Raw genomic sequence first — 27,129 nt, 5'->3', positions numbered from 1 at the left:
TACAAATAGAGAAAAATACAGATCTTAACCTAAGTACTTAGAATCAGAAGGCTGTTGGCCTTGCCATTAGTATTACATCAGTATTACAACTGATATCAGTAGTTTTAATAATGATTATGGTTCCTAAGGCAATCAACTCCAAGACCATATGGGAATTATAAATTAAAATAGATGCTTCAAATTGTACCCCAAAGTAGGGAAAAGCCCATGCTTTGCATGAAGAACAAGTGTAATGTATTCATGCTACCAGCTCACTTTGGAAACCATTAGAATTTGGCATGAGTCAGAATTCTTTAGACACGTTTAAAAGTAGCTCCTTCTTATTATCACAACAGTCATTACATGAAATAACAATACTTCATGTCCAGCTTATGGGTATTAAAGACATGAATGACTTGCATATGCATCATCTAAGCTAGCCTTAACCTATCTATTTGAATGATGACATTACTGCTCACACAGCAAGAAACATGCTTTCAGAGGCAGACCAAATTCATTCCTTGAGAGTTGCTAGGCTGCCTATATAAGAGGCTGAGCTAAGAGAACTTGAGTGGCTCAGTTGATAACAATCGAGATAGCAGCTTTCTGGCTCGAAGTAGACATTCTGTAATTTAAAAAGACTCATTAGTCTCTGATAGCATCTCTTAGTTAAATGTCCTTTTTCATTTCATGTTGTTGTCTTCCCAATCTTCTGCTTGCATGTGGTACTCCTTTCTCCTGTTATTTGTCTGTTTTGAGTGTAAGCTCTTCAGGGGAAGGACCAGATCTCACGTGTTGCTACCTTGCTGCCCACTATGCACAACAAGTGTTGATCAGGACTCTGGTAAAAACAATAACAAGCTGATGCCCTGATTTGGTTATAATTTATTTACTCTTCTATCTATTAGTTTCTTAACATTTACTAAGGGTAATAGGTAAATCAAAGTCATACTTCACTTTATTAATTGTACCACCCACTATAATTCCAGAAGTAAAGCACCAGGGGGTGCTAAGAATTGGCTTTGATTTCAGAATTAGTTTTGGGACGTTCATTTTTGCATCCTCAGTCTGCAGATCTTGATCTGAAATTTTGTTTTAGGAATTCCTTTGAATTCTCAGGCCCATGTCTTGCATTGCTCTTGCAATATTGCTCGGTCTGTCTCTCTTTTTTATGGAAAGCAAGGATTTTTTTTGTGTTACCAGAGATGTTGGAAATATGAAGACAAGCTTTTGAGCACAAAAAAGTCCTTCTTTTTGCCTCTTGTAGCCATGGTGGTCTAGTAAATACACAGCAATGCTCAGTCCTTTTATGAAGTGTTCTGGTAGCCTGACATTTCCTGAATGTCAGTTTTGGGATTCCTGTAATGTCTAGCGGTTACTCTCAGATGTAATAACATTCACTATAACATATCTGACCTGTAGCGCTTCCCTACAAGAATAAGGAACCTCCAGTTCTTGCAACCTCCAAGTTCTGCCACACTGGGAGCAATTGCTGCACTATTTTGAGGTGTCTGTGCACTTTAGCACAGGTGTGGCATAACGTGCAAATGTTTGATTCTAAATTTTGTTTGGAACTATGTTGGCTGTCTTAGATGCTGATGCAGTGATGTTAACACTTTTTTTTAGCTTAATTTTGTATTAACATTCTGGATTGTAGTTTGTCTGCTAAAGTAATACTTTTAAAAGCAATAATATGTAAAAACTAAGAGCAGTTTGTTTACAGTGCAGTACTGGGCTTTGATTTTACTAGTGTCACAAATAATCCCACTTCTGAGCAAGCTTCCTGTTCCCAACAGAGATCAAACATCAAGTATTTATCACTAGCAATCTTCTTCACCCTGTAAATATTCCACCTGTTGGCTTTGCAAAACTAGTAGCTTCCATTGAATTAGTGTCTAGTGTACTGTAATGATTATGCTGTTCATGTGGTCTTTGCTGTGTGTGATGGTCACCCTTTAAAACTTTCCTGTATTGTCTTAACTATCTGGATTCATGTTACCTTGATGTATACATTAATAAATCAAGTAAGTGTTTAAGAACAGCTATTGTAGTTATGAATCTAGAATTGTTATGCTGGCTGGAAAAAGAAACTAGTTATAGGAATCTATAATAGGAAAAGGACCTAAAATACTTCTTATTCCTCTCTGAATTTTTTTTTGCCTTTACATGTATGCAGATTACCAGTGAAGAAACTTCTCTTTGTGCATTTTTAAATATTTTGGCTAACAACAGTTTCAAGGAACTAAATGTGGTCTTAAATTAGGATTGTACAACTGGTGGCCCGCGAGGGATTAATTTGTAGCCCTTATGCCAGGGATGGGCAATTATTTCAGGTGGAGGGCCGCTTACTGAGTTTTGGCAAGCTATCAAGGGCTACATGACAGACAGCCAGGGGCAGATACAAAATTTAGAAAATTAATATTTAGGGGCCCTGCGGGCTGGATAGAATGACCTGGTGGGCCACATCTGGCCCACCCCTGCCTTACGCTCTCACCCAGTTGCAACTCTCCCTGTTGTTCTGACAGTAGCAGGAATCTATGGATGAGCTCACTCCCTCCTTTGACTGCTGCTTCCTGCTTTTGCCCCACGGGGTGAGGCAGTGTGGTATAGCACAGGGAGCTGAGTGTAAGTCTGGGCTTTGTACAGGAGATAGTGATAGGGGAGGGTGCCCATGAGGCACACTTTGCAGTGGGATGAGGATGCAGGCAACAGCAGGGGTGCAGCAGGAGGAAGAGGTGCCCATGCAGGTGTGTGAAGCAGTGTGGTAGGGACCATGTCTGCATAACCCGGTGCCTTATAGCTTGCCTGGTGTGGGCCCAGGAGCTTATAAGTCAGACAGACCTGTCTTGAAGTCCAAATGAGCATACTTCCATGTACAAGTGTTTATGCTTTGGATCAGATGGCTTTGCCTTTTCAATTCCTAAAAATAAATAGCACGAATATCTGATCCTTTGTAACGGAAACTTTGGAGAGAGGATATTCTCGTTTGCTCTTTTTTATAATATTTTTCTTCCCACAACTAAATATTGGACAAATCTATTCTTGTATGCATATTCCTCTCTAAAGTACCTGGAAGTTGAAAGGACTTTCCCTGGGCAATCTGTTTGCTTTACTGAGCTATGTCATAAACTGTGTTGTTTGAGTAGTTTAATATATGAACTATATTTCTCTTTGTAGAAAACACTTTCTGTCTTAACTTTTCCCCGCAAATATTTAGACATCAAAAAGGCTGTTAAATCTTCCCGACAATACTTATTTAATACTCTTTTCTTCTTGTTCTTGTGTTGCATCTATTTATAAAACCACCTAAGATTTCGGCTTAAATTCTGTGACCGTATTAAAGAATAATACTTGCACAAATCCACTAAAAATTGTCTGGATTTAATTTGCTTCTAAAGTAGAAGTTTAATATTCAAGTTCTGCCCAAAAACTTTGTGAAAAACATTTTGAAAATTCCATTTGTGCACCCAGCATGTACCTGATTGCACTTCAGCAGTAAAATGTCCGTTGACTTCAAAGTTAGCACTTTCAGGCTGAATGGCAATATGTATTAATGGAAATTAAAGACTGGTGTTTGTCATTTACTGAACATTTTGTAGTCCTTCCTCTTATACCTCTATCCCAAACCAAAAAAGTACATCCATCTTGCATGGTAATTTACAGGTCTGTTAAAATAGTAAAGACTAAATTGTAAAACATGGAAACTTTTGCTGTATATGTAAACACACTATGGGAATAATGAATTGGGCTTTGGGGAAAAAAGGATAATGGTCACAAGTTTCTCCTCAGATATGTGGATGAAAGCCAACTTAATAGCTTTCTACAATTAGAATCATGCCCTAAATGGTTTTTTTTTTAATTAATGTTTTCATGAACTGTTTCATGAACTGCATTTTCATGGGGCATCCTTGGAAACCTTGGCTTCAATTTATTAAAAAAAAAAAGTAGTTTCCAATAGATTGGGTTGTGTGCAAGGAAAAATAACCACGTGCAAACAAGATTTATTGTCCGGTCGAGAGAGAGAGAGAGAGAGTTTGAAACTTTTCTTCTGATTTCATTAAAGCCCTAACTGTCTAATGAAAAAAATCTGTTATATATTCTCCTAATGTATCATTATTTATGTTATAATGATATTCTCATCATTTATGTAATCTCATGTATTCCAGTAGCCATTGGTAGTGCAGCTTTGTTTGATTTTTGTTATGGGCAGAGAACCACTTTTACCGTTCTGTTTCTCCTGGTGGAGGGCAGTTAGGAATCTTGTTTCACCTAAAAGAGTAAGTTTGGAAGAACAAGATATGCAGAGAAAAAAGGGACTTGGAACCAGGGGTTTTAATTGTACGTTGCTACAGTAGGGTTCAACTCTAGAATTACACAAATACATAATCTACCAAGCAAAATTAAATTAACATGTATTTACATTATGCACATGTAATTTAAAAATCTGTACCTAAAGAAAAGAAAGTGATGTGACAGTTTCAGGCGATTGCTTTATTTATTTTATCCTGTATAAGATACCCCTCTAACCAACCCCTTGTTTATCAGCAGGGATCCAGGTTTTCGGTTTGCCATGGAAAAATGCAGTAAAACCCAGATTTTCTCTTTCTAAGGAGAAAAACATGGGAAATAGTGGGCTTCCCCATGCAGGCTGGCAGAGTTCCAGCCTGTAAGGGCCTGGGGGGAGTGGGAGAAGGGCGATCAGCTGGGTACGACATGTGCATGTGCGCACGTACACATGCACACGGCCTCCAGGCAGCCTGGACAACAGCTCCCCACAGATAAGTGTGGCAGGGGGCAGGGTGGGGTGTGGAATCAAGGCCCCTGTAGTGAGGGAGTTGGGCAGAGCTAGGGATGCTGCCCAGCCCAAGTGATGTGTGGAGTTGGGATCTGGGGCCAGGAAGCGCAGCCACAGGGAGCAGGATGGGGGTGTGTTGCGGGGGGGGCAGGCGAGCTGGCTTCCCACCATTGTGCATACTTCCAGGGGAAGCATGAGGGGCACTTGCCCCCACAAATTTCTGTGCGGAGCAGAGGCAGACTGCCCACTGCAGGCTCAGGCTTCCTGGCCTGCTGCCCCCTCCGCTGGGGCCTCTGCATCCTAGCAGGCAGGACCTGGTTCTGCAGGCCAGAGTGGAGTAGGGAAGCTCACTGCCACAAGCCCTCATCATGGTGAGGCGCCCACTGCCTGCCCAGCAGCAGCCGGGAGGGTGGTGTGTAGTTGTGCCCCTCACTGTTGCCAGGTGGGCAGGGGGCACCTCGCCATGGTGACACGGAGCTCCCAGTGGCAGTAATGAGCTTCCCTGCCGAGACCTGCTCTACCCTGCTACGCCAGGTCCTACCCTCTGGGATGTGGTAGCCCCAGGGGAAAGTCGGCAGGGCAGAGAGCCCTGAGCCCACAGTGGCCAGCCTGCATCCCTCTCTCCCATCCCCCCTTCCCCCCTGCCCTCCATCAGGCTCTGCTTGAGCTATGCCACCCACAGGAGAGGAAGAATCGGACTCCACACTCTACTTTGCTGCAGCAACTGCTGCCTCCCATGGGGTGGCAGCCAGGGTTTGGGTGCTACTGTAGGGGGAAGGGGCTGCAAACCCAGGTCCCTGCCCCATAGCCCTGGTAGCTGGGGGCCCCCTCCAGCAGGACTGAGGGGGGCCATGAGGCTGTGGGTGGGGAGTGAGAGTCACCAGTAGGGCCCAGGGGACTATGGGTTGGGAGTGAGGGGCAATGGTATGGGCAGGGCATCGGCATATCAGGGCTGCTCAGTGCCATAAAGCGGGGAGGGGCGCGGGAGCTGCAGCTGGACCTTTGTCCTGGTGAACAAAAGGGGTAGTTCTGATTTTCCATGATAAAAACCCAAAATCAAATGCGAAAATGTATATGTATTTAGAATTTATTTTGTTATAGTGACTGAGGCACTGGTACGCTTCCAAATTGTTTAAAAATTGTAAATATATCAATAAAATAGTCTTCAACTGGTACGTGTGTCTGCGTGTGTGTAATATAGATATATTAAACTGTGTATATAGTGGTGTTTCATTTTTAATCATGGAAAAATGTGGATTTTGGGTGGGGTTTAAATCAGAGAATTTGCCATTTTTAAACAGAAAACCAAGATCTCCGTTTATCAGTACAGGTTCAGTTTTTCAGAGTAAGGACTGTCTTTTACTCAGGACAGTGTCTGAAGCAAAAGGGCACTGATCTTGATTAGGTACTCCTCACTTTTACAGTAATGCAAATAATGTAATAATGACTTCCTTAAGAAATAATATCGGCTCTTTTGGGCAGTGGGAAAATGTATTTGGATGAAAGTATTTGCAAAAGAGAACTGTCCTTGAACATTACTTAACTTATTGATTAGAAATACCTGCCTCTTGTTTGGAACATTGATCTCATGCATAAATATCTCAGATTTAAGCACATGCTTAATATTACAAACTGAGTATTCTCATTAAAGCAATTAATTTTATGCACTGTGAATAATATTATTCTTGTGCATGCATTTTTTTGTTTTGAAGAATTGATACCTATCTCTGTACAGTACTTGGCACAATGGTACCTTTATCTGCTTGGCTGTTCACAGGCTACTTGAATACAAATAATAGATTAACCAGTTATGTAATTATAATGAAATTAGAAAAGTTTGAAATCACAACTGCAAAATTTGTAGTGTAGATTCAGTACTGGTGTTCTTGAAATGGCTTTTCAGGGTTTGGATACTCTACATTGTAGAGCAGGGGTTGTCAACTGGGGTATAGCCCAGGGGTATATGTGGGTGGGTGAGGATGGAGCGCTGCCGCTCAGCATCCTGTGCTCCCGCATAGGCGCCACCTGCCCGGCTGGACACGGGGGGGCGGGGGGAAGCTCACATGCGGCAGCTACCACCGCTCTGTCTCCACCCGCTGGGGTACACCGCTCCGCATCCGGGGGCCAGGGGTACACTGACCCAAAGAGGTTGAAAACCCTTGTTATAGCCTACATAGTGTGTGTGTGTGTGTGTGTGTGTGTATTGAGTGTCCAAACTCTCTATGTATGTAGCAATCTTTTGGTCACATTGTCAAGTTTTATTAAAAGCTGTCTGACTCTATACATTCTCTTTTTCTGGGGCTTGCCACTATCCTAAGACATCAGTAATTAGCGGGCACATGTACACGTGCCCACTATCAACAGCTGTTACTGTGCCATCCCAGTGGTGCACGGTTATTTTTAACAGCTATGTCACTGTAGTGACAAACTATAACAAGGTAGCTCGTTGCTACTGCGATGCAGGATCAGTGTCATGGTTTATGCACACCGATGCTACATCGCTGTAGTGATGAACTACATTGCCATAGTATGTCGCTACAGCGACATAGTGTCTCGTGTAGATGCACCCAGTATTAAGCACACATACTGCAGACACTAGGATTTTTCATTTATGCAATTTTTGAAGCTTATACATAATGGAATGATGAAGTTTCACTTCAACCTTGACCTCTTTTCTTTTTTTCCCCTACAGGTATTCGTGGAAACACTTGACAAGTGTTTTGAAAATGTCTGTGAACTGGATTTAATTTTCCATGTAGATAAGGTACTGTGGTGAGCTACTACAATATTGATTGGACCAAACATTCTACCTGACAAGACACATTTGGTCTTGTGTGTGGCAGAGTGGATAACAAGCCTCCCCATGTTGTTAGTGAAATCTAGTCCGTTTCTTTCAACAATTTGTTTTTAAAACTTAAAAAAAAAGTGCTGGAAGACCTGTTTCAAGGAAAATGTGATTCATTAATACAGTTAGGACAGAAGCATAAAAGATATGACTTGCAGAGCCCAGGCTTCCAGCCGAAAGTGCTGGCCGTGGGTCTTGAGTTGACCCACACTTGGGCAGGGCTTGGGTTGTGCACTGTACACTCTGGGATCTGAGCTACATGTAGTGCACCTCCCCAGCCCCCAGGATGGTCCAGGACAGCTCCAGCCATTCCAGGACACATGCTACACAGCACCTGCTCTGGGCTGGAGTGCACCACACATAACAGCCACACCAGTTTCCACACTTCGTGCAGCACCTGCTTCAGCCAGTGCAGAATCCACTCTGCAAGTGATTTCTGCAACACCACATGTGGTGGAGCCAGCATTCAGGGGCCTGGTAAGTTTGCCACCCCTGATGTAGGAGATGTCACTGATGTCATTGAGTATATCAGGGGCATCAAAAATACAGCCTGCGGACCAGATCAGGCCCATGGAGCCATATCATCTGGCCCCAGGGTTGCTGGACTGACCCCATGTGCTGGCCCTGGCACTGCATACATTATGCAGCGCACAGGCAGGACCCAGTGTTGAAGACCATACATATAGCACAGAGAACCGGTCAGAGGTGTGCACTACATGCTGTGCTGCACCAGACTGGCCCTGTGCACTGGCTCTGGGACCAATCCGGATTGTGTAAGGGTGAAGCCAGTGCATAGGGCTGGTCCAGCAAGGTGCTGCATGCAATGTGTTCCCTATGCCAACCCCCTGTGCAGTGTGCAGCACATGCAACCAGTCCAGCTCGGGATGAGCACGTGGTATGCGTTGCCCATGGTACTCCAGACTGACCCGCTATGCTGCCTGCAGCACTGTGTCCAGCCCACACACTATGGGCAATGCATGGCCCTTTTGCCAGCCCCACATACTGCATGCACAGTCCATGCAGGCCAACACGTGCTGCAAGCGGCATGCAGGCAGGACCCAGTACTGCAGGCAGTGCACAGAGGGTCAGTCCCATTCTGGCCTGCAGACTGGTCCAGCAGCCCTCATCTAGACTGTGGACCCTCTGGTATATATAATTGCTAAATTATTAGAAGTGCAGTTGTTGTGTCCAAACAATAATTGTGTGTGTGCAGGAAGGAATCTGTCCTTATCCCCCTGCAACACAATAAGTTAGTAGCTGCTAGCATTGCTTATGTATTATTCTTTGGGACAGTGGTGTGATCCACATAGGAGCATATCTACCATTAAGCTCCACATTTTTGGTAGAACTCCCTAGCACTTTTGACTGTGAGGGAGAAAAGAGGAACTCTTGTATTATGAAGGAAAAATTGGGCTTGCTCCTAAAAAAAAAAAAAAAAAAATTACACTTCTTGACTCCTATGTTAATCTGTATTGAAATTGCTTGCACTCAGCTGTGTGTTTTTATTATAACCTTGTTGGTTTCCCTTTGCCAGAATAGTTTCCATCAAGAAGACTTGCCCAATCTACTGGTTATATCCATAGGACTCCTTTAATACTTAAACCAGTATTTTCAAAATAGTAGGCCTAAAGTTAAACCTTACTCTTAAACTCAGACTACTGTTCCTTAAACCAAAAAGGGGTGGGGAAATAGACTAACACCCTGTTTGAGAATCACTGAACTACAGTAAGTATTGGGTTCAGTTTGATGAACAGGACAGAAGTGAGATGGAAAATGAATTGTCAAAGGCAGATGCTATGTTTCTTCCTTTCTTTAGCTTCAGAACCCAGAACAAAGGGCTAATTCTCACTGTGGCAAAGCTTTTCTCTAGATGAGGGAACTGTCAGCCCCTTATGCTGTCAAATTCAATCTGTGATAAAATACATAATTTTTAGAAGATGTTTAGGTAACTACTTAACCTTCTTGGATTCTTAATTGTATGCATTTCTGCAGATATTGCAGTACTCTCATTTTTTGGCACCTGTGGTGGATGCTTTGGGAGTGTCATAACTTATTCCAAGAGTGTATTTTCTGACTGGAATAGTGAAACCCAACACCAAACTATAAAGTTTTTTGAAGACCAGAAAATATTTCTTCAACAGATTTTTCCTAAGAAAGCTCTTCCTACATGCATTCCTTATCAACAGTTACTAATGCCACGCATACAGCTGTGCTGGTAGACAGCTTGTGGAATGGGAGCAGGAAACAGTCTTGCTTTCTTAAAAATACTTTACAAGTAGCGTCTTATAATAAAAAGATTTCTGTTTAAAAAAAAAAAGATTTTAACAGCTTGACCTCTCAGGGTATGATCCAGTGCTATAGATCAGTGGTTCTTAACCTTTTTTTAGACTCAAGGCACTCCTCTGCAAGTTTTCAGAATTTAGTGGTATTCCATTTTGAAAGCTAATATAAATATAAATATTATAAACACTTTATTAATTAACATGTTAGTAATTAATTGCATTATGATATTGTAGTCACCTTTTCAGGCTGCTCCTTCCTAGCTCTGGCTGGCTGTGCTCATGTTTGCTCCCAGTGCAGTACCTGGATTCTCTACACCTGGGTCCAGGCCACTGTTGGGGGCCAGGAACTGGTGGGCCAGTTTCTGCCCTTAATTTGCCCACGGCGATCCTCACTGTACTTCAGCCCTAGGATCAGACAGAACTCAGGGACACCCTGGCTGCAGGGTTGAGGTGCCAGGCTGCACATACATGGCACGTGCAAGGTGCTGAGGGAGTTGAAGGAGCAGAAGGGGAATGGATCGCATGGGTCAGTGGGGGAGGGACACGACTTCTTCCCCGTCCCCAGTCCGTACTGGAGGGGGCAAGTGTGGACCCTACTGCTGCAGCTGTTCCTTTGGGGACTCCCATGCTCAGATCCAGAGCTGCCTGCCCCTGTAGCCACTCCTGCCAGACCTGGGAGCATGCAAGGAGCTAGGGAATGAACCAGGCTGAGCACCACTCTGCATCCATGCATCTGCTTGCCCACAACACAGCATACTCCTCAAAGCGGCTGACACAGGGGCTGCTATAGGGCAAAAGGGGGCAGCCATGAGTGCCCCTTGTCCAAGAGACTGAAGTGTTCATTTGCTATTTCAAATGATTAAATTCTAAGGATTTTTGGCTGCATTTTCATAATCCTTCAAATTGCCCAATCTGATCATTCGACTGCTTCAAAAGAACCTTATGTATCATTCTGAAACTCGTAATGAAACATTTAAAGCTAAGCACACTGAAAGGAAGTTTCTCAGTGAATAAGAAAGGTGTAGAAATTATTCTTGGTGTTTCTCAATCAGTATTTCAAATACTTTTTCTGTGAGGTCATGTGTATCGGAAAATCTGTACATACTTATGTACTACGCCACTAAGTCATTACATGGATGAGCATGCATGTATGTGCGTTTCCAGTGGTATACAATTGCTGTTTAAGCTAAATTTAAGCAACACTAATGTAAATGTAAATAGTTCCAGTGCAGACAGATTAACCTCTGTAAAAACAAGTATACAGCCAGAAACTGGTCTTCTGGGGGTGTGCATTTTTTCTTTTTCATGCCATAGTCTAAATTTCAGCAGTACTGCCTTCTGTACTACTCCTTTCTCTGCAGCTCTCTTGCAGCATTTCTGGTGCTTTACAGGTCATGTAATAGGAAACTAGTATCCAGTGAGCTGCAGTTAGTGAACCTGTCAGATAGTCTGTCTCCCTCTTCAGTGTGTGTGTGTTAATTTGTTTTGTTGTTGTGGGACTGCAGCCTTACTTATACAGAGTATTTATAAAGTCCTTGTGCAACTTTAAACTTTATTAACTTTGGAGGTACACATGATAGAAGCAAACTGTAAATGGTGATTGAAAGCAGAGTTCATTAAGTTTTAACATAATACTCCATGTGTAGCTGAAACAAGGGGGCGTGTGTGCATGATGCTTTAAAGCGGGCTAAATGCTTTTGTACTGCTTTAATGGTGTTGGTGTTTGCAAGCCTTGGTGGCATATTACGCATTAATTCCAGCCGCTGCAGGAAATTTGGCGGTGTAATGCCCCTTAAATGACTTGGGGTGCAGTAAAATAAAACTCCTCCAAGGAGTTTTAGTTTGCTGCCCCTGCAGCTGTGGAGTGAAGCACCAGGCTCCGTGCAGCTCAGGGGCTCTGCAGGCAGCCTAGCAGCAGCCCGGGAAACAGGGTCCACCCAAGAAAAGTGGCAAGCCTGAACTTTTTTTACCACCCCCCTGGAGCCTGCCTTCCTGTCTGATCTTCATGGGTGCCTGGCGCTTCCCTTTGCAGCTGCGGTGGCCCCCAGGACCACCCGAGCTGGGTGCCTGCAGATGGGTGCCACCTGGGGGGGCGGGGCTGCGGCTCCCCCCCCTGCAGCCCAGGGACCACTCCGCCTGTTGGCAGCTTGCCCTTCTCTCCCTGCCAGAGAGGTAGGTAAGTCAGCAGGGTATGTGCACGACACAGGGGTTTAATCAGCTCTGAACTGAAGTGATGTTTTTTAAAACCCATCGCTTCAATTTAGGGCCCCTGTTTTGTCCATACATGCCCATACAGCTGAAATTTCTAGACTTCAACATAAGCGCCGTCTTTCGTGATGCAGCGTTCAATCCAATTTTCCATTTTGGAAGTTATTTTCATTTTCAGTTACGGGGTCTGAAATAAAATGGAAAAAAACTATGCTTACACTATGCTAAAAACTTAATGAATTATGCTTATCCAATGGGTACCAGGAATTACCTGGGGGTAAAGGTGGCGAGAGCTTGGTTCTGCCCATATCACCTCCTTCTCATGCAGAGGTTAAAGAAAGAGTGGTGCCATGCCTCCACTGCCCAAATGGGCTTCAGTGGCCTGTACACTGGACACTTTTACCGTATGACGTATACCTTTACAAAGTTAAGATATAAATGACCTAACAATATTACATATCAAACTATTAAAATTATTAAAACTGATAATGTGCATTCACCTAAGAAATAATCTTATTAATATTTGAAATAAATTTACATTAAATTATCTAAGTCTTAAAATCTTAAAAAGCCTCTAACAGTGGTCCTCAACCTTTTTAGGTATGAAACAACCCTTGGAAAATAACAGCTCTTATTTTTTACTCTTTTTTTTTTTTTGGACTACTGAAAAATAATAGAGCAGTTCATCTGTTGCAAAGAAGCAAGACTACATCAGCTCATGATGTTTTTAACACTGGATTCCTGTTTGAAAACTCTGCATTTATCTTGTGAATCCTATTTGCACACTTAAGTTCCATGGCACCCTGGCTCATAATCGCTTTGCTAACAGGTGGCCAGTCTTTTACGGAAAACAATTTATCTAGTTTTCAAAAATTAAGTTTGTAAACAGTGTTAACTTGCCCATCTGCAGGTGTGCCAATTCAGCAAGAACTGTAGGTCAAGACTGAAGAGCAAAAATCCCAGAATGGACCTGGATTTTTTTTATTACCTGGCTTAGTATTGGAAGCTTACTTAAAGCTAGAAAAATATAGAAATCATCCTAATAGATTCTACTCTAATTGATATTAATATACCTGCTTTTATCCCTTCTTTAAACTATATCTGGTCCCAAACAAGATCTAACTAACATAAAATCACTCTGTGACCTTTGCGCACCTTCTAAACTGTTCTTACCTGTGACATTGTCTTGCTTGCTCATTTCCTTTGCTGTCTTCCCCCACACTTTGGTCAAGTGAATACAAGCAAATGGTATAGCATATTGGTTTTCAACCTTTTTTCACTTGTAGACCCCACTAGATATTTCGAATGCAAGTGCAGACCCGTTTGGAAATTCCAAATGGCTGTGCAGACCCCTCTGAATTGTAAGTGTGTGTATTCACATACTTTTGATTGATTGTAGTCAGTTTTCATGGACCCATTAGACATTGTCTGCAGACCCCCAGGAGTCCATGGACCACAGGTTGAAAGCCTATAGCATATTGCCATTAAGCAGTTTATGACTTGTTACTGTCTGCAGTGTGTTACACAGAAAAATATCAGAAAAGGAAGAGTGAATTCTGTTGCACGTTTTCATAAAAATGGTATAAAACTATTTTGGTTATTAAATATTTGTTGAAATAATTTCTTGTAAGAAAACAGGTATAATTTTACATTTCTCAGGCTATAGCTTGGAGGCCATTCAGTTTTCTTTATTTTACAAGTATTTTGCATATTTTAAAAATTGCTGACCTTTGCATATCCTTCTGAGAACTCCTCTATTTGCATGACATGAGTGATAAGGGAGGAAATGATTATAAGCATGTCTGCAAGATGTTTTATTATGATGAGTCTTTGCAAAAGAACTCTGTTATTTTGGATTAATGAAGCATATTTGTGGTTTACATGCCTACTATTGGGATAAAACACATTCATCACATACTGTATCCTCCAAGTCTCTGCAAATGCAGCATAAACTTAAAGAGTTAGACAGTTGGCCATCTTGGTCACAGCTTTTTAAAAAACACTGTACCATCTTCAGGGTAATTCACCCTCACTAGTAATGGATTTATTGCATTTTAGCCCAATGTTTCATCCCTCTTTGGGATTTTCTTTAAATTGACAGTTGAACTAATTTAATAAAATTAAACTGTATAATGTAAGGGATAGCTCTTTTCTGCATATTAGCACTAATATACAAAAGTATCTAACTTAGGATTTATGAAATGCGTTGTTTTCTAACATTATGGGTCAGCTTTCTCTCACCCTGATTTTTTGATGTACTTATTTTATCTAAGGTATAGAGTTATGTAATGCAAGAAAATATTCCAATGGTTCCAACTAAAAAATACAACTTCTTTTTTGAAACTGCTTTTTGAGGTTACCCTTTTTCATTTTTGTCTTCAGTCATTTTGAACTGTTTAAATAGAATACATTTATGGCAAAAATCTATGTTTGTGTTTTCTCTGTTTGAATTTTTGGATGTAAGCCAGAACTGAAAGAAAAAATTGTCTTTTGCACTATCCTTATTGTTCCCTTTCCACAGAAGTTCTTGCTATATGACACACACAGTCAGTTGATGTGTCTTTTCCAAGAGAAATACCCCATTCTGGTAAAGAATTTTTAATCATTCCCCTTAAGGTTTGATAGTCCGACTTAAGACTTTGTGTAACAGAACTATCTATGGGGGAGGAAAGAACTGTTTGTCTCTCTGAACGTTTACTATATGTTTCAGTTGAAGTATCCTCAGAAGTTGTCAGAGGAGTCCTGTTCTTTAGGATATCCCTTCAAAGCTGTAGCACCAAAGCAGGAATTTTGGTGGTTCTTTTTTGGATCACAGTGTAAGCTCCTCACACTTGGATATTTTTGCAGTGCTTTGACACAGTTGTTTGCCGCCTTTGATCTACTGGGAAGCAAGATGAAGAGCCAGAATCATGGAAGGAGGAACGTGCTTTGATGTGATGGGTTGTTTGCAAACCACGATTTTAACTCTACAAATGTGATCCAAAGTCTAGAATTATTATGGGGTTGAAATGCTGCATGTTTCTTAATATATAGAAAGTTGTTTTTTTCCTGAAACTGGGGCATAAGTCTTTATATAAACTTACAACAATAATGGTAGCTCAAAGAGTTATTGATTCAGTAATAGCATGTGCATTCCGCAATCTTAGGCTTAGAGCTTTAAAAGTTTCCACCCTCCCCGCCTTGCCTCCATCACTGATCAATCCATCTTTAAAATTGCTGAATTTTTTTTAATCTTCAAGATGCTTTTGTAGGTGCTTCTATTTTAGAATTATTTCTTGCTTCTGTAGCTTTAAGCATGGTCAGTGTTTAAATACATATGTAAGTAAATGAACTTGCAAAAAAGCACAAAGAAAAGCATTACAGACTGCTTGGCTATATTTATTTATTTATTATTCAGTACCAAAAAGTGCCTGCTCAAGGTTGTACGTGCGTGTGTATACACACACATGTACATAAACTGCTGATATGTATAAGGGAGTTTATTCTTGTAAATGCTCACATTTTACAAGTGTTATGTGTTGGCAGTCTCTGGGAAGAAAGGTGCTCAAAGGAATGGAATCCTGGAGATCCTCTTACCTTTAGTAATCTGCAAAGAAGCAGACCTGATGATCTTGCTCAGGCATGATCAGGATACAGCCCACGTGTCAGATCTGGCCCGCAGAGCTGTGCCATCCAGCCTGCAGGGCTCCCTATGAGTCCAGAAATTTGGAAGCAGGGGAATGGTGGCAGCATTAATTGACACAGCTGGAGCTATGGCAAATAACACTGCTGCTGTTCATCCTGCCACCAAATTTTGGGACTCCTGGGGAGCCCCGTGAGCCAGATGAAGAGGCTGGAATGGGCCCACAGACTAATGCTTCATGCCAGACAAGGCCCGTGGGGCCAGATGAGCTGAACATGACTGATTTAGCTGTACCAGTGCGGTAAACCAAGGTTTTGACTCCAGGAAAGGCATTTTGGGGCATGGACAAGCAGTTACACTGCAGTAAGCTAAAAGGGGGTCAGGAGTTACTGTCTGCAGTAAGGGCCATTTTCTTTTTCACCTATTGAGCATTCTTGGCCCCTGGCATATGTGCAATTAAAGGCATAATGGAATCTAACGCACATGCCCCACAATTGTGCTTCTTGCTATGCCACATGTGAATGGCAGGAGGCATGATTGTGAAATTGAATTTCGGATTCCCATCACACTGTATTGCCGGTGCAAGGGAAGCCTGGGATCCTGATCCTGAGCTCCCCCTGCCCCAGCAGGTAGCAAGCTCCCATGGATGTGAGAGCCCTGATCAGCAGATCAAAGCTCCCAGTTGTGAAAGTGAAATGGAGCCCTTGACTCCAGCTGAACCCCTAAGGCTGGGAGCCCAGATCTGCCACTACTCCCAGCTGAGGGGCTGTATCAGAGTCAAGAGCTCTGATGTGCCCTTGCAGCTGGGAGTGGCAGCTAATTGTGGGACCCATTGGAAGAGCAGCCCTTGACTCCAATGGGCCCCTGAGGCTGGGAGCAGCCATCAGCCTCTGGAACACGTGGGAGTCGAGGGCTTGTATGCATTCTGGAGGCTGGGAGCCCCAATCAGCCTGGCCATGTGGGCATGATGGGAACATGTGGCCAGGTAACTACTTAAGATGTGAGTAACTTATCACATCTCAAGTGTAATGTGTCAGAGGACTACAAGTATGGATGCAAGTACATTTGCCATTTAAAAAAGGGGAGGAGAGACTTGCTCCAAACCATGCAGCAGCTATTATATTCTAACAATTGCAGTTACAACTGGAACAACCAAATGTAGCAAAGCTGCTCTGACTCCAGCAGCACTTCAGCCAGGGTTCAAGATGAAGCAGTTTGCTATATTTTTATTGCTCACAGCTTATTAACACTATAGTTAGAACACAAGAGCTTCTTCATGCTCCTGGTCAGCACCTCAGCTTTTGAAATATTCTCTTTTGAAATGGATCCATAAACGAAGTGGATTTAGGTCCCTAAGAAATCTATTCTCTCTCAAAATCCATTAATGTATCTACTTTTGTAAAGCACCATCATGTGATACACAAGACTGAATCACAGAAAAGCAGTGAGGAGGAGGTTCCACCACTTTGCATCAACTTTTTTTTTGGAGTTTTCAGCAAGGTAGAATTGGAATGCATTTAGGTGCCTAAGTCCACTTCTGTGCTTAACAGATGCAATAGGATCTGGCCTTGACTCTGCTACCCCTGACTCATTATTACTGTTTGCTGATTTGTCCATACCCTCTTTTTTCTTCTTCCTGGATCCTGCACTTGTGGTTTTCAAAAAGCCCTCTGCACTTGCAGTTTACCTTAATCATGCGATGAAAAGAAGTATAAATTGTATAAAAGTTGTTTAGTTGGCACCTAGATATTCACAGATTGTTATTTTGCTAATTAAAGGAAATATTGTGTGATCTTTCTTAGGTCCATAACATTTTGGCTGAAATGGTCATGGGTGGAATGGTTTTGGAGACCAACATGAATGAAATTGTTACTCAGATTGATGCACAAAATAAACTGGAGAAGTCTGAGGTAAGAATGAGACTCTGTAGTGGGCCTGAACTTGAAGCGCTATCTGCATGATAAGCGACCTTTGCTGTTTGTCCTTCAGTACCATCCTGTATTCAGCTGTTTGCTTATAAGGCTAGATATTGACAGTACACATATAGTATGTGATACATTTCATCTTCTTTGATAATTACATAGAATAGTAGCTACTTATTCCTTTTTTAATCAAAAAAGCCACATTGCCATTGTTACATGTGACATTTGATAATATCTTTTATTGGACCAACTGACAGTCCTTTTAATCTTCGTTTACTTGAAGCCTCTGCCTTTTTTAGGATGAAACCCAATATTGGCTGCAAACTTTAAGGGACAACATTATATTATATAGATCTCTGTCTCCTAACAAAATAAACTTTGACTACGTGACAGGGTATTGAATCACAGTAATTTGTGACACCAAGGATAAACAAGCATTAACAGAAGTGTAGTAATATGTGAATGTAATGTCTAGTCCCATTGAAGTAGATGCAGTTTTGCCATTTTTTTCCCAGTACAAAGATTTGGGCTTCATTTGAGCATCTGTAGGTGGGAAGACAACATTCTGCATATACCATGTCCAGATCAGTTCAAATGGGGAGATACACACATGTAAATCCTCTATTAGCTGACAAGATGTGTGTAATTAAATACATTTAATATCAAGCATTAGATTCTCCAGAATTAAATATCTAGATGGCTTTGCTTTAGTATTGCTGTACTTAATTGGGAGAGAAAAGAATCCTAGAAGTAATGTTATTGTGACACAGAATGGTAGGATGCTCATTTAAATAGTCTACCTTGCAGAGAAGAATCAGTAGGCTAGCAGTTCTTGTTACCTAAGGCTCTATGGTTGATTTTTGTTTGTGAGAAGGAGTAATTGTAGAACTGATCACATTATCAATTTCTGGACACTCATTGGCCTCACTGCTTAAATTTCTGGACAACCTGTCAAAATTTGGAAGTGTTCCTTGAAGCTGAGGCAGGCTGAGCAAATTAACACTTTCTGAAATACATTAGTGTAACTTGTGTTTGCAAGGAGCCAAAATGTAATCTAAATTATAAACCTCCCAGTTAACATTTAAACAAATAGTTACCACATTTGCCAAATTAAAGGAGAAATGAGCTTACTAGCTCTCTTCTTTGATCATCTACACGTCTCCATCTTTTTTGTAAGCTGGCATTGCCTTAGGCTGTGCACTTTGTCCCACTTCCTAATCACTTCAAGTAAGTAAGAGTTAACACTGACAGGCACAAAAGTTAGAGATAGTGCCATACTGTGTATGTCAGTGTGCATTTAACATTTTGACAGTCCTGGATGACAAGTGAAATTCATGGCTTTATAATAAAATAAATAAGATCTACTTGAGTAACTTGTGCATACATTTCTTTTCTATATTGGGTACAGTGAAAGAGGAATGCAAAGTCCAGAAAGCAGCTTAAAACTTCTATGTATAATACTATTTAAAGAACTCTAAAGTTCTGCCTAAAAACACTATTTAAAGCAATAGTGTACAGATATATCAAGTCTATTGCCATAACATGAAGTCCTTGACTTTTCACATGAAACCTATCAGTGCAGTGCAGTGTCATATTATTTGCAGTTTTCCATGACCTCATCTATAAGTTAATTGCCCTTTTTCCTGAATATTGTCTATAATGTAAGAGTAGGTGGTAGAAAAGTACCAAAAGATAACATTCATCTCTCGCAGATTTTGTGTTCATATACCACACCAATTTCACCTGTTATATACGGCAGTGAATTATAGAAGTTAAAGTACAGTACAGTGGGAGCCAGATGCTTCTCAGGGCTAGATTCCTCACCCCCTGTGAAGGTGAGTGTTTGTGAAGTATCCAGGGAAGAGAGAAGTGTATGCAGAGTTGCAGCAAACAACTGCATGGGACTGTTGATGAGCTCCAACTGAGCAGGGAAGCAGTGCCTTTTGAAGTAAAAGCCACAGCAAACAGCAGAACTGCTTATTCTTAATTCAGCAACCCACTGTGAATTAAACAGGTTGCAAGCCACCTGGGTTCAAATAATCTGGTTCTGCTGTAGTAATAAATTAATATACATGGTGACTGGGATGCAGTGTATGACTTCTCGATCTGCTCTTCATCAACGCAGATTTTGAGTGCAGTAACTGTTTTTCAGTTCTCAGTTACTCTAATATTAAGATACCTAAGAGTACTTTGAAAATATTTACTTAGTTTATTAATTAATCATTTGTTACACGTATCTCTAATCTTCAGCTATTTCCAGATCACTGGTTCTTCTTCTTTGCCAAAATTAGCACAAGTCTTTCAGCATCATTTTCTGGAACATGAATTCTCAAGGTATAAAACTTAAAACCAGCATCAACATGGTGGATGTCAGTGCTGTTTTCTCTCTTTCTTTTTTCTTTAATGCAGCATTTCAAGAAATAAGAACCAGCAGATCTTGTCAGTTTTGAGAAATTTTGATTGAAAACAGAATTAGAAATAAATTAAGAGAAACTGGAATGCCCTTTTAAAATTAATCGGGCTTGTTTTTCATAGTTATAAGACTAAAGCATTAGCTTCCAAACATTTTACAGCTTTCTGATTGCCATCTCAGTTAATCACTCAAAGCGCTTGGATCCAGAAAGTATCTGTCAGGAATGAGCTGATTTTCCTGTCGCTACTAAAATGGCAAGTGTTACTAAATATAATTGTCCTACATCTTCAGGAATGACCACATTTTTTAGTTAAAATTTTACATAAAATATTGTGTGTGCAGATCACGGGGCATACTTTCATATTCAATAGAATAAATGCAGGATGATTATATTAAGGCAATCAGTTTAACTATTTTATGTCAAACATGATTAGTTATTCTGCTTAGGTTTCTAAATTGGCCATCAATTGAAGTTTATCATGAAAAAGTTTAAGTATATGTTTACTTGATTCACAGATGTCCAGTTGATTTGTTTTTTTAATCAAATCAAAGGTTTGCTCATCCCTTTGGCAAAGAGGCACTGCCTTGTAGAGCTGTACAGAGGTCCTAGGTTTGGTTTCTGGTTCCTCTGTTTGCTACCTAGACTGGTAGAGCCTGAAATTGCTATTCAGGAAATTAGTAGTTTTTTTTCCCTGGGGAGAAGTATCCCTTGTGCTGCAACATTTGGCCCCTAGGTTTAAGGCCCAGCATTGATGGTCTCTGAATGGATTCCTCGTCAATCCCTCTGTACCAAAACAATTACTGTGATTTGGAATCGAGGGAGGGAAATTTGGGAGAGGTGTTCTTGGGGATACTGTCAGAGACATGAAAGGTGCTCTAGGTAAAATGGGGCTACTTGGTTCTATTTGGAGTGTTCAGTTGGGTATTAATTTAGTCTTTTAAGTCGGACCTCATTTTTCCGAACCTCCTGATCTTTTCTAGCTCTTTCCATTCTTCTCTCTTACAGACCTTTATCTTTCAGTCTCCCAGACAGGACAGGTAGACACAGGTATTGCCGACTTTGAGAAAAAATGTACTTTTAACCAAAAGGGAAAGCAAAATGATGTCAAAGCCAATAAATTATGTAGGCCAGACTCAAAAATGATGTGTTAATATACCATATCAGTCCTTGTAGCCTACTTTTTGTGCTAGTTTCTTCTTGTAGTTCCCTCATTTTATTGACTGTAGTGTATTTTACTAGCTTGTCATTAACTTCCTATGTTTGTTTTATTTTTTTTCTTGCATTGTAGAGTTTAACTTTGGTTTTTATGTCACCATTCAACTAACAAAGAAATTATACACCTGTTAGGAATAAAAATATATAAATAACTACCTGAATAGCCATTGAATACACAAATACCTAAATAGTTTTAATACTAAGAGCTGAAAAACTTACCTGTAACTGAATGTTCTATCCATGAGGTTTTTAAGGTAGGTAATGTAAGTTCTTAGCAGAACAGCTGCAAAAGTCGGTGTCTAGAATTAAAAAAAATAATTTTTAGGTGCATGTAGGGGAAGAGTGAAGTTTTAGAAAACCTTGCAGGTAAAACATTTTGTTCATGGTCCCAAATAATTAAGCTATATAGATATTAATATTGTAAAAATGATCGATGTATTAAAATCTGACTCAGTTAAAATTATTGTCCTGAATGTCCCTAAGAAGCAGAATTGGAAGAGCACTCGGCATATATGGGGCTTCAGATGCACACTTTCTTCTTGTAAATTTTGATAACCAAGGCACTTATGGATCACTGGATCCTATACCTCAGGAGACATTCTGACATGTTTAGAAAGTCTTTTGAGTCAACAGCCATTGGACCAAGATGGATATGTAAAAAGAAGGAGGAAAGCCATATTTGATGTTTGAAATATGCTGAGTACCCCTGCCACCTAGCTTTTAGAGCTGTTCATAGCTCTGTAACCTGACTATCAATGCACGTTAAAAACTAATAATATTTCAACATTCAGTTCCACTTAAAATGTGCTTGGATTTTATATCCATAGTCTTTCAACCAGTTGGAGTCTTAAGAATTTTTGTTAAAAATAACAATAACCGTTGTTCACTTTTACTAGAATCCTTTATTGGATAAAGAATGGAATGTATATGTAACATTTTAAAAAAGTAATTATAACTGGTATAGCTGTCTCTTGTTAGATTGGATTTAATAAAGCTGCATTTTAAAGAGTTCACCCTAAAAAGATTTGCAATGATTAGAATACATATTACTTAATTTTGAAACACCTTGCAGTAATTAAAGGAGTAGTCCAAGTCAATGACCATGCTCACCCCTGCTACCTCAACACATTGAAAACAATCTAGATTTCATTGCGTAAGAAAAGGTTATTTCATTTTTTCAATTAACTTTTTTTTTTCCATAATGCTTTTATTTTCTGTTCTGCTTGCACATGTGTTTTTTTATTTTTGGGTCTGGCAATTTAAAAGAAAAAAAAAAACCAAATACAAATTCATTCCCATCCATTACTATCTTTGTGATTCAAGTGCTTGGAATTTCTAAGAGTATGTCTAAGTCTTCTATCTGTTTGGCCTCATTTTGATATACTTGCAGACTTCATTTTGTTTTTTCTCTAATTCTGTTCATTTATTTAACCTCATGAGCAGAAAACATGATCATTCCTTTATATTCTGTACTGCATCCTTTCACTCTATTCATAACCCTGCTGCTTTGAAATCATACTTGTTCTGGAGAGAGGAGTTGGTATAAAGCACCAGCAGCAGCGATGTTGCAAGTACATTGCAATACATTGGGAGGGAAAAGCAGTTTCTCTCTCAGAGTTTCCGTTTTCATGAATTCATTTATAAATAAGCTGTATGTTTCTGTTCCTCCTTTTAAATGTGATAGCTAGCTCCTTGTAGAGCTGTTGGGAGGACAGTCTAAATGTTTTTCTGTAGGTATAGAACAGAAGCTTCTATGAATATTGGCTAAACTTGCAAAAGGATTTGCAGTATGTTTTTAATGATTTGATACTTTAATGACCACAATGCTTAAACTTTTCAGTCAGGGCACCCCTCCAGAACTCTCTTAAACGTGGTGGCATCTCCAGTTGAGAGCCACTGTGCTCAACTTTACCTCTGTGCTTGTCAGCTGGGTTCTGCTGCCTCCAGCTAAAACTGCCTGCACCTTGGGCGGATCCAGGGGGTTGCAGTGGTGTGGGCCACTCTGCAAGAGAAGCAGCCAGGGACTTTTTTTAGTCCCTGAAGCAAGTCACAATTCCTCCTCCACTCCCTTCCTCTCTGCTCAACGGCACCTCCCCTTCCCTTCTCCCTTGCTCCCCTGCCCACTGCTACTACTATCTCCAGTTGCCCCAGGGTAGAGGGGGAAGCTTTCAGAGCTGCCCTTGCCCACTCCAGCCAGGCTCCTCATGGAGCAGGGCTCAGCTAGGCACAGTGGCAGCAGCAGCAGGCAGGTCCCTCCTCCCTGCCCGATTTCTCTGGTGTTCTGTGCCAGTCCAGGAGCAGGCAAGGGGGAAGGGGACCCACCTGCTGTCACTGCTCTGTCTAGCTGAGCCTGGTTCCACATACAGCTCAGCTGCAGCAGGGCAAGAGTGGTTCTTGAACAACCCCCCCGCCCCCACCAGCAGCAGTGGTAAGCACGGGAGGGGAGGGAATGTGTGCAGCTAAGAACAGAGGGAAAGTAGAGGGGAGGGGATACAAGTCCCCTGCTGCTGTTCCTGCAGCATGTTTTGCCAGCCCTGACTCTGAGGGGTTGGGAGGCTGGGAGCCACTATTGCAGTGCAGGTTGCTGCTGTCATTCCCCCTGTTGCAGAATTCTGGATCCACCCATGGCCCTGCACACCTACTGCACAGCCAGACTGGGCAGGCTTGTGGCATGAGCATGTGCTCTTCTTGCAGTAGGGCTTGCTGATTAGCTTAAAGCAAGCAGGAGAGCAAGCTTGTACTCCCGCCCTTCCTGGTCCAGCCCTGCCCAGCATCTTCCAGAACTGTCCTGCACACTTCTATTTCCAAGAGGAGTGTTTTGTGGGGGATAGGGACAGGGGATGGGGGGTAGCAGAGGTGGCCCAGAAAGAGCTGCAGTCTGAGGCAGCTCTGCTGTCTGCTTTAAGCTTATCAGAGAGAGAGCCCTAATAAGAGGAGCATGCAGTGCAGTGTTACCTGGCCACTGCCCCAGCAGCAGCTCTGAGCCTGGGGGAGGGAAGCATGTCTCACAGCACCCTGGTTTAAAACCACAGCTTTATAAAAATGGGGGTTATCAACCTTTTTGGTTGATTTTTTGGGGACATCTTCATGTAATACATTAGTAGGGTTATCAGGAAAGATGACTGTAAAAGGAAACAAAAGCGACTTTTATCTTCTCTATTAGTAATGACCTAAGTAAAATAATGACATTTCAAAATTCTCATTTGAGAGCAAGTGAGAGAAGGAAAATTTACATGAGTGTTAATCAACAGAATTCCCTAGCTTTGTTTTTACAAAAGACATTCGGGTTACTTTTTTATTGTGGTTTTGACAATTCATGTAAAAGCCACAAGCCTTTAAGTATATTATCAAGTGTACAAACTGTTCTTGCAGTGGCTGTGAGTAAACAATTGAAACATCAAATATTTCAGGATCAAAGTACCTAATTTCTTTAACAGTGAAACTGAGAATGCAAAGCAGCTGGGGGGTAATATGGTGTTTGGTTCATTGTAATACCAGCTGTATGCAAGTTTGTACAGTACTTCTAAAGCTTCATGAACATGCTTGAGAAATTTCATTTTCACTTGCTTAGGTCATTTGCTTGCTGTGAATATTCATCATTCACTGCATGTTTAAGGCTTGCTACATATTTTTTAAAGTGGTACGATTTTTCTTGAACCACACTGACATTTATACTGAAATATGGGATAACGAAGGCAGTTGAAAGTTATACTGTACAATATTAAAGTAACTATTTTTCATCAGGTACCTGTAGAAAATCTGCTGTGAACAAATTGAATTTGAAATATTTCTTGTGGTACCTATTCTTTGTCAAATGTAAATTTAATTTACTCTTTGCAGCGGGATTGATAGATAAATAGCAGTTTACATAATAAGTATCAATAAAAGTCTGCTGATTAAGTCAATATATATCAACATAATGCAAGCGCTTAAAAGAAACACTTTCACTTTAGATTACTTATTTTTAAATTAATGTAGCAACTTTCAGACACTTTCTGCTTTATCTTAGAGGTACTTAATGACAATGTCTTGTGCTTTATAAAGTTGTGACATTGGTTGTGATAGAAGGGCATTCCCTTCTGTAAATGCACTATTTATATCAAATCACAAAAACTTTTAATAAAGAGGAGAACCACAGAAGAAAAGGGTATGAGTTGGTATCTTAATTCCAGTGTCTAATGGATGTATCCTTCTCTTCCACTATGGAAACTCTCTGGCTTACTGGAAAGGGGCAATAATGGAATGCCTTGGCACTTCTGTCAAGGATCTTCTTAGATCAGGGGTGGGCAAAATTCAGCCCAGGGTCCAGATGCAGCCCGCCAGGCCATTCTATCCAGCCCGCGGGGCCCCTAATTAATTTAGAAAATTATCTGCCTTGGGCTGCCTATTATGTGGCTCTCGATGGCTTGCCAAAACTCAGTAAGTGGCCCCTCTGCCCAAAATAATTGCCCACTCCTGTCTTAGATTGTAAACCAAAACTGTCAGATGAAGTTGAACCAAGGGTGTGGTTATCTCTGGGCTGTTTGGTTGGGGGATTTTGAGGCAGAATATTCATATTTTAAATAATTTTTAATTGTTTCCATTTTCTTGGGATGGGAAGCAGGGAGTGGGTATGCCCTCTATAAAGAGCATAGCTACAGGTAGGTAAAGATAGTAACTACTTATATTCAAGGTTTCATGTGTACATTTAAGAAAAATAACCTTCATTAAATTAGGGTATGTTCTGCCTGTACCCTAACCTTTATTAAATTTAGGGTACAGTATCTCCATCCTAGTCACCTAGAAGGCCCTGCTATTTTAAATTACTAACCATGCCTGTCTGGACCATGTCCATCACTTACAATATTTCATTGGTTTCTCATTGATTTAGTTTTGAACTGTATTGTTTTTATTGCTGCTTTAGCATTATTTGCTGCTTCTATATGGAAAACAGTTTACATTGTCCCATTTTTGGAATTGCTTAAAGGATTTTTCCCTGTTACTAAATATTGCCTTTAAGAGAAAAGGAAGAGAGAAGCTAAGTTAAATGGAGGAAATTGACAGATTTTGGTATCTTGTAATACTGTCTCAGCAAGTATTTGAGCATTCAACATTTTCAAAAGGAGCTTTAAAATTAGTGCCTTACATAATATGTGAATTATGGGTTTTTAACAAAAAAAAAAAAGGAAAATGCTGCACCTGCTGCTGCTCTCTTATGACACAAAAATACAGCCTCAAAGGTGTGGAGTGTGTATATGTATTTTTTTGTTTTGTGTTAGTAATATCAGATCATAACTTTCTCTCTGGGGAAGGATGGGAACTAAGATAGCTGTGGAAGTCTGCCAGAAAAAAGGTGAGGCCAAGGCCCAAAACTTCTGCTGTTCTTTCTGGGTGATATCTCTGCTGAGCCTCAGCCCAGCAATAGGTGACTTCAAGCCTCCTTTTGCACCTTTATTGTCCTGGGCTACTTCACACTCCCCAGAATAATTGAGACAACCTCAGAGGGTTGCTTAAGTGATTACCATTTGTGCTGATTGCCAGTGCACTGCATCACAGTCTATACTCTCCAGTGTTGCTGTGACACCCTTGACATGACCTTCCCAGTTCTGTTGCATTTCCTCCAATCAGCTTGTCAGGGCTTCTTGAAAGGCAGGCTCAGGACTTCCTGCCTCTCTTTCTGTGTTGGGAGAATCCTCCTGTGCTGGATTCTAGTAGACCTGTGTGAAGCAGCTACTGTTTGCTTTGGATTTGGCCAAATCTGATTCAGAGATTCGGCTGCTGCTGAATCATTCAAATTGCACAGGCCCCATCCCCTGCTCGATCTTAACAGCTACCTATCCTGGCCCCAGCTCCCGGCGCTTTGGCGGG

The 27,129-nt window shown here is 41.1% G+C and overlaps 1 protein-coding gene across 4 annotated transcripts in view; it reads left to right on the top strand.

Annotated features, from left to right (window-relative positions):
* Window positions 1–27,129, top strand: part of AP3S1 (adaptor related protein complex 3 subunit sigma 1) — a 44,214-nt gene that overhangs the window by 13,422 nt on the left and 3,663 nt on the right. Inside the window, exons 4-6 of one of the 4 annotated variants that reach the window (XM_025204605.1) lie at window positions 7,467–7,538; window positions 17,534–17,641; window positions 21,073–21,114. In XM_025204605.1, the coding sequence (XP_025060390.1) occupies window positions 7,467–7,538; window positions 17,534–17,641; window positions 21,073–21,108 (216 nt within the window). In that variant the 3' untranslated portion in view covers window positions 21,109–21,114. The remainder of the gene's footprint in view (window positions 1–7,466; window positions 7,539–17,533; window positions 17,642–21,072; window positions 21,115–27,129) is intronic. The other 3 variants (XM_006023986.3, XM_025204604.1, XM_025204606.1) reach the window with 3 other exon arrangements.

The sequence above is a fragment of the Alligator sinensis genome, unplaced genomic scaffold (genome assembly GCF_000455745.1).
Source record: "Alligator sinensis unplaced genomic scaffold, ASM45574v1 scaffold609_2, whole genome shotgun sequence".
Lineage (NCBI taxonomy): Eukaryota > Metazoa > Chordata > Crocodylia > Alligatoridae > Alligator > Alligator sinensis.
The sequence above is the reverse complement of the archived record's forward strand: the minus strand, read 5'-3'. Positions and strand labels throughout refer to the sequence as shown.